The sequence below is a fragment of the Malus domestica genome, chromosome 10 (assembly GCF_042453785.1).
Source record: "Malus domestica chromosome 10, GDT2T_hap1".
Classification (NCBI taxonomy): Eukaryota; Viridiplantae; Streptophyta; class Magnoliopsida; order Rosales; family Rosaceae; genus Malus; species Malus domestica.
In genome coordinates this window covers 23731274-23743838 of record NC_091670.1, presented here as the reverse complement: position 1 = coordinate 23743838, position 12565 = coordinate 23731274, and the positions used below count along the sequence as shown (strand labels likewise).

General features: G+C 35.1%; 1 protein-coding gene and 1 long non-coding RNA gene across 2 annotated transcripts; both read right to left on the bottom strand.

The window, feature by feature from the left end:
• Positions 1-2535: 2535 nt before the first annotated feature.
• LOC139188922 (uncharacterized) lies at positions 2536-3631 on the bottom strand. The gene is made up of 3 exons (XR_011572340.1): positions 3494-3631; positions 3341-3367; positions 2536-2758 (listed from the first exon to the last, which is right to left on the bottom strand). It is a non-coding gene; the product is annotated as an uncharacterized lncRNA (long non-coding RNA).
• Positions 3632-3656: 25 nt separating this feature from the next.
• LOC103424387 (uncharacterized) lies at positions 3657-8221 on the bottom strand. The gene is made up of 8 exons (XM_070806994.1): positions 8023-8221; positions 7300-7345; positions 5965-5993; positions 5352-5542; positions 4742-5081; positions 4343-4490; positions 4178-4246; positions 3657-3972 (listed from the first exon to the last, which is right to left on the bottom strand). Exons 1-5 carry the CDS (start codon positions 8032-8034, stop codon positions 4967-4969), a joined length of 393 nt encoding a protein of 130 aa, XP_070663095.1. The 5' UTR covers positions 8035-8221; the 3' UTR covers positions 3657-3972; positions 4178-4246; positions 4343-4490; positions 4742-4966.
• Positions 8222-12565: the final 4344 nt, after the last annotated feature.

Below are 12565 nucleotides of genomic sequence, written 5' to 3'. Positions count from 1 at the left end.
TTTTTTCATTAGACGGATACACTCAATTATGTATGACTTTCGGTTATGTTAATAAATGTCCAATGATTTATTCGTTGTTTGTTTGGTTGCCATTGTAAGTAGATTAGAACCCCAAAACCCGGAACTTTTCTAGGGTGTTAAACTTTCAAGCACACATTTCTGTTGCTTGCTTCCACGCTTTCTACAAGTTAGGAATGCCCAAAAGACCAGCTGCTATTGTTGTGTTTTTGACGCAGATAAAAAGGAAACAAGGATTCAAACTCCTTGAAAGGGTGAGGATGTGTAGTCCCGCATCACAAAGTTAAAAAACTTTGTAAGAGCTCATAAGGATTTGGGCTTACTCCTTTATAGTTAATTGGTTTTAGGCTGTAATCTCAACTTAAAAAATTGACTCCTTCAACTTGTCTTAATATGTAGACCATGACCATGTCTCATTGTCATTATCTATGACGGATGTAGGGGACATGGGCGAAGCTACATGGGGACAAGGAGGGGCGGCCGCCCCTTTGATCGCTTGAAGTCGCCACTGAGAGTGAAGATTTCGCCCTTCTAGTCCTCTGAACTGTCGCGAGAAATCTGTTGTGCTACTTCACTGCTTCTGTGTTTTATGCTTTGCTACTTCTTCTGCATTTTATTTTTAAATACTCAGCCCAAAACTATGTTGTTTTGGTCCTGGAAAAAAAAAAAAGCGTAGAACGGCGTCGTTAATGAGGGCTACGGTCAGTGGCGGATCCAGGATTTTAATACTGGGTGGTCCCAATATAAATGGTGCAATCAGTTTTTGTTAAGTACTATTTATATTTAATTTTAAATTTTAAAATAATTTATGACAGCACAATATACAATGAATAGTTACGATCACGGGATCCCTAGGATTCTCAAGAAAAGGATTCGGCGATGATCCTTTTTCCATATAAATGCTCCAAAAAATATTAGATGAAATATAACTTTGAAAATTTAAACGATAAATTACAATTTTTCATTCATAATATGTGTACAAACAACATTACAAGCTATAAAGACTAAATTTGTCTATGACGAGGTTTTTACACTCTAATATTTTTGCTTGTAATATCGTTTCATACTCCTAATTTCTACACATATCAATTAAGCAAAACAAAAAACCATATCAATTGATGAAGTAAAAAATATAAATGAACTAACCAACACATGATCCAAACTATAATTTAACATTCTACGTGATTAATTTAGACTAAAATGAAAATTTTACTTAAATTTAAAAATGAAGAGATTAAAAGGTAGTGGAGAAAAAACAGCTTACTGGTTGTGGAGCCGGTCGTCGAGGATGGGGGTGGAATTGGGGAATGGAATAGCCAATTAGGATTGTTAGTATTGGAATTGGAAAAGTCAGATCTCTTTGAAAGTTTGAATCTTTTTTGTTTTTTTTAATTAACAAAATGCTAAAAACTATATATCAAAGAATGGGATTTAGTATAGGGCCTACAGGCTCAAAGGAGGATGTCTTTCCAAACCATTTAACCAAAACCGTTTTACTTAAATGACTTGGCTCAAAACGACGTCGTTTTGGCCAGGTCATTTGAAATAGAATTAATCTTCTTCTTCCTCCTGGTTTCCAGAATGCAAAATACCAGAATGATGTGCAGCCACGCTCCTCCTCCTCCACTACATGCTTAGACTTGGGTGGTCCTCAGAGGCCCTCACAGCCACTTATTCGGACTTCCGAGTGGTCCTGGGACCACCTGGGTCCCTTAATAGATCCCAATATGCATACTTATAAGTCTCTCTCGAATCCCGCGCTCAAGAGCTACGGTAGAGAGAATCGATGGGAAGATACCTTGTATCTCTTCCATAACATGATATCTGAGTCAAGAGGCAATGATGAAAAGCCCAATAATTTTACCATTCCCATTGCTCTGAAGGCGTGTGTGAGGTTAAGGCACTCACATATGAGAAAATAATACATGGATTTGTGAAGAAACATGACAAGGTTGCATTGAATATGTTTGTAGGTTATGCGTTGATTGAATTGTATCCCAAATGTGGAGAAATGGGCAAGAATGTGAAAGTATTTGAAGAGTTTTTGCAACCGAATTTGTTTTTATGGAGCGCGACAAAAATAAGGTAGAAGCTTCTACCCTTTAATAGCCCTCCCCTTGACAATTCCTAGCTTTGCCACTGGTAGGGGAGAAGGTGTATTACTCAGCCTCATTGATGGAATGGCAAAACAAACTTATATTCGCAACAATGGTACTAAATAAGCAGAGCAAGTGTGGATTAGCTTCTTTTCCTCAGCTACAAGAAAAGGAGGTGCATTTTTCTTTAATTTATGTCTACCCCATCTACATTATTATGAATTTTCTGCGTTTCTGAATGATCTTATTGCAAGAAGCAAGGAACGCCATATCATAGACTTAGCACATTTTTTTAGTCTCCATATGCCTCGAATGTATATAGAGAACAGAAATGGTCAAATTTTAGCATTTACTAGTAAATATGCTTTCGTGTTGCTGCGGGACTTGAATATACTAGCCTTAACTATATGAATAAGACACATTTAACCTAAAAAAAATTCAATATAATCATGAACGAACAAAAGGGACATATGAGTGAACGGTGTCGGTAAGATAAGCAGCTTGGCTTTTATATACGTTCAACCGAGCTGATTACAAAAGATATGGTTGCAAAAAATGCTTTGTTTCCCTAAGCAACATGCATTTTGCACATATATTGCCCTTGAAGTTAAGATGGCAAAATAAATGTCATGCAGGCCAGCCACCTGTTTTAGCAATTAAACAAAAAAACATAAAAAGTGTTTCGTTCTTGTTTCAGCAGCTAAGCAACTAGGTAGAAGAATGTTTGTTCAAGTTGATGCAATGAGAGTTCTCCTTATAAATCAACACTAAGCAAAATTAACTGGGTTAGTTTGTGGATATGCAACCAAAATTAACACTAATAAAACTAGCACTTGAATCAAATGCATAAGCAAAAGCAGATGTTAAACATGAGAAAGATTACATGGAAAAGAAAACAATGTTAAATATCCTAGGTGCTCCATTTATAATTATTCTCTATTTCTATATATTTAAACTACCAATTATCAACACAAATATGTCATTTCCTTGCAACTACCACAACTACATATAAAACATACTTGATAGAGCACGTACTTGCTTTAACTACATCTTTATTAAAAAAATTCATTGGGTGGGAAATGCAGAGTGTTGCAATGGAAACATGAAGACCGAATATAGGAGTGTGAATTAAGTGTGCCGTATGCTATATCAATGTCAACAATTTATTTTTACTTAAAATAGCCCCAAAGATTATATAATAATACAGAACTCACCAAACCACTTACCCTAACAAAAAAATGCCGAGAATAAACCTGTGTCAATATGTAGCCAAAGGGAGACATAAACTACAGATCAACAGTGACTAAAAACAAAATCTCAGAGACCAAGCATGCACAAACATGCAGCAAAAAGAAAAAAAAAAAGTTGGAAAAACTGACCTTTAATTGTGATTCTAATGAAAACAGCGAGGTTGATTGAACCTACAGATCATGCGCAACCCTCTCCTAAAACCAAACCAAACGCAAGATAAGCTAAATAACAAATGACTTCATTCAATACATTTACAAAATTAACTCCAAATCACTAAATTAGCCTCTTGAATTTGGCGAGAGAACTCATAAGGAAACCCAACATTTTTTTAGAATATGATTAGCATTCTCATGTGTCACTTTCAATGTGAATTTCACACTTGTTTTTGACTCTTGCATTATCAACCACTTTTGTTCCAAATCCTGTATTCCAGTAACCAGTCCCAACATCTTGCAATTGAATAAAAGAGCATTGTAAGATTGTAGAGATGCATAGAACAGATAAAGCTAATGACAGACAGCTAAGCTACTTCATCTCTTCCATAAGTCCACGTCTCCACCCAAGCCTAAACATCCCGACATTGCCCCAATAGGTGTGGTGTCCTGACCTGCAAGATTTACAAAGAAGAAGTAGAGAAATTGATGCCACAAATTATCACAGCCACCAAACAAAGGGTAAGTCTACAAATGTCAATTTTCATGCCACAAATTTGTGATATATTACAATCTAAAATCACACACATACATCATACATAGACATACATCAGAGGAAAGGAAGCAAATATTTTCAGCAAATGCGATGGAATTCCTTACCTGGGAAAGGTTTGGCCCAGTGATGTGTACTATCCAGACTTTGCACATCCAGAAAGTGAAAAATATGACCTACCAAGGAAATCAGAGCATGCATGTGTTAGGTTTATCATTTGTCTGTCCAACTGTGCAGTAGAGACCAAAATCAAAGAGATCGGTGTGTTTTACCTTTGAATTTTCCTGTTTCCAGACTAATTTGCAGTGGTGGACTGCATATAAAGTTGCAGGCCTCCTTGATTTTCTTTTGCTTTGCGGGAGAAAAGAAGGCTCTAGGTTTGTTGGGGAGATGATTGAAGCCTATGGAAAACTTATACAGCTACCCAATGGAAAATTTAGGAATAACAAACGATATTAGGCATAAAAACAGAGTAAAATGTAGAATCAATCCAGAAACTGGTAATGGTTTTTTCAAGGATTAAAAGGGCAGTTAAACTGATTGGAATAAAAATAGTCACAACACATGACATGATTAGATGGACCACTGCGTTATCTGTAAGTTAAGTTGTGGCCCCATAAAACAGAAACACTTTCCAATGCATAACACAATAGATTTTGTTTCAAGTATACCTTGTATGACAGTGAATAAGTTCCTGCTGATTTTCTCCATCCATCTAGCCTGTTGTGAGAATCAGATGTACAAACTTGAACTCTGGAGCTTTGTTCACCAGAATCACTTCCTATTCCTAAAATTAGGCAAATTCCCAACAATAACAACAAAAAACCTCTTAGATTTCACTTTCACTTAATCATAGGCATCCACTCATCCATAACAAATGGAGAAATAAGCAGAAATCATCTTGAGACAACAGAGTCCAATGTTGCTGCCTCGGCAACATCTTGAATGTGGAGAATACCAATTAACCCCTTCTCTTCTCGCTGCCATAACTCATGCTCCACCAATTTGACACTACATTAATCAAATTCCCCAATTTTATCAATTCGATAATCCACCAGTTAGAAAAATCCAACTTACAAACCGCATAATGATCAATTACCTAGAAAAAGAAAAAAGGAAAGTTGGCATTTGAAATTGACTCTGGCAAAATTGAAGAACAAAATATGCAAAATTTTTGTGCTGAGCTAAAACAGCTAGCGGTTAAAGTACATCCAAAGTTTTCTTAAGATTCAAACAGAAAAAACAACCAATCAAAAGACAAATTTTAAGGCTCAAAGGTACCTGCCGGGTGAAGTGCAGTGAATTCGAAGATGGCACAGGGTAGAAGGACCTTGTTTTAGAAGGGAAAGATGCCTAGGCGAGTGGGAAGCTCCACCGATTCCACCATATTTGGAAGTTGCACAAAGAGAAGAAGAAAAAGAAAAAGGAGTTGGAGGAGGAGGTAGAGAACACAAGCATAACCATATAAGTGCCTAATAAAAACTAAAAAAGTTAAAACAATTATGGACGCCTTTGTATGATAATAAACAAAAAAAAAAAAAAAAGTGCAAAAGATACAAAAAGTAACAATAGCATCTTTATATTTACCGTTTACACTTGCGGTAAAATCTCAAAATATTTCACAAATATCATATGAAATGCACAATATTACAAATAAAATTGATTAATTAGCACAAAAAAAAAATGATAGTGGAGAACTGGAAATAACTATAAAATTTTTAAAATATCAATAGACCAAATTCCAGATTTGAAAGCACCTAAGGACGAAGATAAAATATTGCAGGAGAAAACTATTTTAAACAAAATGAAAACTCAGAATTTAGGATAAAAAAGAAGGAAAGCAATCAAACAGAAAAGAAGACAAAAGAGAAGAAAAAAAATTAAAGCAAAATACCTGAAGGTCGATGAAATTCAAGCTTGGAACTGAAAAAAGAAACATTCGGTGGTCAACACTCAACACCCAATCACTAAATAATTAAGTGGTGACCATGAACACATGAATAAATTGTAGAGTATAATTATACGGAATCTTACTGTGGAAAAAAAACTAAGTGAAATTATGTGTTGCGCACAATGATATCAAAGAAGAATAATTTCTATTTAATTGACATTAAATCCGAATAAATGATTCATAAAATTACAGATTTTCAATCAAATGCGGAATATATACAACAATTTTATTTCTGATTTGAATATAACCAACTACTTCCCAAGTTGTATCAGTATCAATGGCTCCAACATGGTGACCATCTGCCCCTCAAGTATTCATATCTGCAAACCCTCGTCCAAAGAAACATTCACCCAGAAATTAATCACTGAGTACGCAAGGTTGGCATGCATATTCACGTTTAATCATGGCCATGATGATAGGAATTAAAAAAACACGAAAATAGGAATGATGTACCTTTACTTAGATTTCAGGATTCTAAAACCTATCGCTGAGATTTGAGAAACATAGGAAATGTGTTTCATGATTTCAAATTAGATTTGCATAAGAGTTCAGAAACGCAGACATGCCTTCTTTTCATTCTCCTAAACGCTAAACGCTAAACCCTACCACAATCAAGCACCATCTATCTAAACATAATCAGAACCCAAAGCACATACCAAATCTCTAAAATCAATTTACCCAACCCCTAAATATATAATAATAATAATAATAATAATAATAATAATAATAATAATAGTAATAAAGCCTAGGCTTTCAAAACCAAAACTCCCAAATAGTACCAGAATTTTGCAATGTGCAGGGAATATACTAAAAAAACTTAAACCACAATCAAGCACCATCTATCTAAACATAATCAGAACCCAAAGCACATACCAAATCTCTAAAATCAATTTACCCAACCCCTAAATAATAATAATAATAATAATTCCAGTAGAAATTCCAATCCATTACAACAAAACATAGATCTAAAACAACAAAACACAGAATATCAGATATTGCTGGATGTAGATATCCAAAATAGCGGCACCCATCAAGTGATCTAATTACGTATCCATTCCCTATCCATGGCATACAAAGTATATACTCCCTGTTTACATGTTATAATACATTTAGTAGACCAGCAATCATAATTAACAACCCTAATTGTTGTAACTTGTATACACTAAGCTCTGCAACTGAAAATGTTTAATTAAATTTTCCAACTTAAAACCCTAAATTAAATCCTACAAATTGAAATAGCAGAGAAACAGAATTAGAGAGAAGGAAGAAATCACTAACCTTCGTGTTGTTGGAAGCTCTGATGGATGTTTCTTTTCATCGAGCCCTAAAAACAGAACCCACAATTGTAATATAATATCCATTCATAGGTTAAGAATCAAATTAACCCAACCTTGTGTATAGAAAAATTGAACAAATTTAGACATTTATATGTATGTATATTCCAGTAAAAAAGATTGAAATGCACTGAACCCTAAATTGCAAAGCTACGTCAGACTGATTGAAGAAGAGAAACAGAGGGAATGGGAGAAAACCCTAAAAACAGAACCCTCTCGCAACCTAATACAAAATCAAGCCAACAAATTCCATTTCAATTTTGACAAAACAAATCGAAAAAGAATAATGAAAACCTAAACGAATTACAGAGGAACTGATGGGTTTATGCATCAACAACGTGACTCAGCCGGATGGAAACGAAGCACAGCCTCTCTCCCCCCTTGAAATCTGAAATCCCCACCTCAAAAAACCACAAACTTTACAGAGATTAGAATAATTAAGGAACCAAGAAATACATAAGGAACCAAGAAATGGAAAAACAGTCTACCTACAGAGGGATGAGAAGCAAACAGCAGGAAAGTATGAAAAAGCACAGAAATGAGCACAATGAAACAACAAAATTCCAATGACAGTTTTAACAAAGCAAATGGCAAACCAAACAATAAACAATGAACTTAAAACAGTGCATTATCTGTTGAATCAGAGGAAAAAATTGAAAACCCATACCTTCCCATACATTCCTCTGCCATTCTCTCCTCACCGACCCTGTGCGATAACAAATCAACCCGAAAAAATGGACACAGCCAGCCTTTCTCCTCTCTCTCTCTCTCCCTCCCTGTCCATCCCTCTCTCTAAAATTGGCGAACATCCCATAGGTCCTGACCTAGCTAAATCTCTCTCTCACTCAGTCCAAACCCGTAGCTCCCATCTCTCTCCAATCCGTCAGTCCCTCTGCCCCCTCCTCTCCTCCCCCAACAACCCTCTGACCGATGCATCAGCCACAGGACACCCACCCCCACGTCCCTGCCGAGAATCCTGGAAATTTGGAAAAATAACTAAAATTTACTCTGTATAGAATTATAGCCATTTTTTTAAATGAGTAAACTGTCGGTTTAACCCTTTCACCTTACTTTCGATTTCACCCATTAACTTTTCTATTGGAAAATTAAGGACTCAAACTAATTTTTTTAGCCAATTTGCCCCTTACCGTTAATTTTTCATATATTCCATCCATATTTTCGTTAAGTGAGACCATGTGCACAACATGTGAGGGTAGTTAAGTTATTTCACTCTTAAAAATGATTAAAAAACTGAAAATAAAAAAAAAAAAACAAAACTTTCCCTCTATTTTTTCCCGCTAATTCCTATCCTCGATTTTATTTTTCCCTCCCATTCCTATGCATGAGAAATGACATATGGTGTTATTGTCTACCATTTTTATTTTCTCTAACAAATTAATAATTTGACAAATGCTAATGGTGCTATGGTCTCCAAAGCAGTGCATTAATATAAGAAACCTTAATCTTTTTTATGGACATGTTTCTTATATTAATGTACTGCTTTGGAGACAATAACACCATGAGCATTTGTCAAATTATTAATTTGTTAGAGAAAATAAAAATGGTAGTACATGCTTCAAAAAAAAGATTAACTTAGCTACTTATGAAAACAATAACACCATATGTTATTTCTCATGCATAGGAATGAGAGGGAAAAATAAAATTGAGGATAGGAATTAGCGGGAAAAAATAGAGGGAAAAATTTTATTATTATTTATTTTCAGTTTTTAATCATTTTTAAGAGTGAAATGACTTAACTATCCTCACATGTTATGCACATGGTCTCACTTAACGGAAATATGGATGGAATATATGAAAAACTAACGGTAGGGGGCAAATTGGCTAAAAAAATTAGTTTGAGTCCTTAATTTTCCAATAGAAAAGTTCAGGGGGGAAATCGAAAGTGAGGTGAAAGTTCAGGGGGTAAACCGACAGTTTACCCTTTTTAAATATATGATAATTACAACCAAAAGTTGACATAAAAGTACTGATATACCCTTATTGACTGAAATTATTCATTGCTTTTAACTGTGAAAAAACAGCAATTGGTTGAGATCTTAAGGAACTCAGCCTCTTGAATACTACCCTACTCTCAAACCCCTCCATTTCTTACACTCTTCTTCTCTATATCCCCCATATATATATACAGCATTACTTTGGGTCTTATTTGTATCCTCTGTTGGAAGAGACTCGAGCACAAGTGCATTCAAGTGAAACTATATACAAAGCACCATTTGATGAAATAATTGCTTTTAAGAGTATGGGAAAAATCTATATGATGTCAGATAAACAGGTTCAGTGATCAGGGAAAGTTTGGCCGGTAGTATTTTAATTTCTTGTGGTCAAAGTAATTGAGAAGAATGAAAAATTGAAGGGAAATACTGCACAATGGAAAATATATAGTTTTGTAATTAGTTTAGTTAAGAAAGGATATTGTAGTATTTTTACGTCAAGTCTTGGTTAGAATAATGAAATTTTTTAATTGTTGGTTAAAATTCTATTTAGACTTCAAAGTTTGGCTAATTTTCCAAATTTCCCAAGAATCCTCTCCCGTAAATCCCCGCGAACGTCTCCCTCCAACGCGTCAACCCTTCGGTCCCCCTTCCCTCTCTCTCCCCGAGTCAAAGCCCAGATCCAGCCCAAAGACTGAAAACCCGTTCTTAAGCCCAGTGGCAATCTTGTAAATAAAGCAAAATTTGGGCTGAAATCAGCCCGGTGGCAAGGTTGTAAAGTAATGTACTAGCAAGAGTTTATGAACAGTTCACAAAATGAAAGCTTTTTGATCAAATAACAAGAATAGTTGAAATTGAGTATATCATTAAGTATAATTGATTTGATGTGTAAGGTTTATACTAGTATGTTTTTCATGTACAAAATAGAAGAACATAAACATCTAGTGATTTAGTGATTTAGGATCTTGAATGCATGACTCCAGCTTCTCAAGCTGGTTCTGTGCGTTATCAGATTTGCTTGTCTTATGCAGTACAGCATCGACTTGTGCAAATTCATTTGCCTCGGTTTCTTCCTCGCTAGGCAATTTTTTTGGTGGGAATCATCTTAGAAACCAATGACCAGCTGCCTGGCTTTGACTTTGGCCCACAGATGAAGGACAGTAGAGATTCGAGCACTGCGAGAGTGATTTCTTTTACATCTCTCAACTTGTTGATAATGGCAACAGTCTCGGTGTCGTTGCTAAGAGAAGAGAATGTGGATTTGCTTTCGCTTCCCTTAAGATTCTTCATAGCCTTCTGGACTGCCTTTTTAACCATCTTCCTGGACCTCAAGTATTTGTTAACCTCACTTGTGAGAGCTCCAGATTCACCTCCTCGCGTTCTTCTTATGATCGATTGAAGACCCTGTACGTATGCCTTCGTTTGCAAGACCGCATCCTTGGATTCGAAAAAGCATAAAGTGTAACTTGTGAGTTACAATAAGGTGGACCTGAGATGATATAAAGTAAGACATTTTGGTTAATTTAAAGTTTATTTAAAGTTTCATCTCTTGATCATAATTTGTGTTTCATGTGAATGAGGATCTTAGCATGTGTGATTATGAAGGTTCTGGGTTGTGTCAATCCTACAACCTTGTTAGTTCTATGTTAAGAAATGCATTTGACAGAAGCTGCATTAAGGACGAGATGTAATCACTGTTACATGGCCACTAAAGTGACATTAATCTCCAATCTCAAGTATAAACATGAATATTACATTTTGTAGACCAAGTGGGAGAATGTTGGATTTATCCAATATAAATCGACCTTTTAAGTGGTATACTACATGTAATAGGAATATAATATTGGAGAATAATGTGTTGGAGAACAATTCAGAAATAAACAAAAATAACAGAAATTCTAATATTTTATTAACCAAAATATACTTGCTATACAAAACGAAAATTACACAATAAATACATAAATTAATGTTACTAACTTGATTACAGAAGGTAGAGGCTAGCGTAAAAGCTATGTCATTCGAACAATATTTTCGTCCCACTCCTGTGCTTGTGGTTCTATAACGTCTGCTCGACCAAGATTCAACTACCTAATTCTACAATCCGCACCGGATTCTAGAACTCTAGCGAATTTGCTTTTTGTGTGTTTACTCTCTGGAAAATTCGTACAGAAGGAAAGAGCAAGAAAAGATGATCCATTTGGAAACTGTGATTGCAGATATATAGGTTGTTTCACACCCTTTCAAATACATGTTCAGTGTATTTGAAGGTACACAACTCTTTCTAGGAGCTGTGTCTTTTAATCAAAACGTTTTTAATTAATAAATTAATTAAAAACTTAATCTGAAAATTAAAAGTAAATGAATCAGATTAATTTTAAATGGCCCAAGGCCCTTGTCTTGATTAATTAATATTAATTGTATTTAGGGTATATTATACAAGCCTAATCCACACAACCATAAGGCCCAAGCCTTCAATCCATTTCCAAATGGCCCATGTTGTAATTACTAGAATAAAACATTAAATCTATATAAAGGCCATTGGGAATCTTATTTTCCCCAATGTGGGACAAGAGTCTCAAAACTTTCAACATAATGTTGATTGTGATTTGATCTCTTAAAGATATCAATCCTATATAAGGTGTCTTATATTGGAAATAGGATTGATGGAATCCTTAATTGAATATGATTATAATACTTGACTTGGAGGCTAAGAAAGTAAATGGCAAACCAAACAATAAATAATGAACTTAAAACAGTGCATTATCGTTGCTAAGAGCCTTCTGGATTGCCTTTTTAACCATCTTCCTGGACCTCAAGTATTTGTTAACCTCACTTGTGAGAGCTCCAGATTCACCTCCTCGCGTTCTTCTTATGATCGATTGAAGACCCTGTACGTATGCCTTCGTTTGCAAGACTACATCCTTGGATTCGAAAAAGCATAAAGTGTAACTTGTGAGTTACAATAAGGTGGACCTGAGATGATATAAGGTAAGATATTTTGGTTAATTTAAAGTTTATTTAAAGTTTCATCTCTTGATCATAATTTGTGTTTCATGTGAATGAGGATCTTAGCATGTGTGATTATAAAGGTTCTGGGTTGTGTCAATCCTACAACCTTGTTCCATGTTAAGATATGCATTTGACAGAAGCTGCATTAAGGAAGAGATGTAATCACTGTTACATGACCACTAAAGTGACATTAATCTCCAATCTCAAGTATAAACATGAATATTACATTTTGTAGACCAAGTGGGAGAA

Coding starts and splice junctions, on each gene's coding strand:
- LOC103424387 (XM_070806994.1), bottom strand. Junction 5,994..7,299: donor GAGCTTCCAACAACACGAAG/GTTAGTGATTTC, acceptor TTCTTTTTTCAG/TTCCAAGCTTGAATTTCATC. Junction 5,543..5,964: donor TGAATTTCATCGACCTTCAG/GTATTTTGCTTT, acceptor AGTTTTTATTAG/GCACTTATATGGTTATGCTT.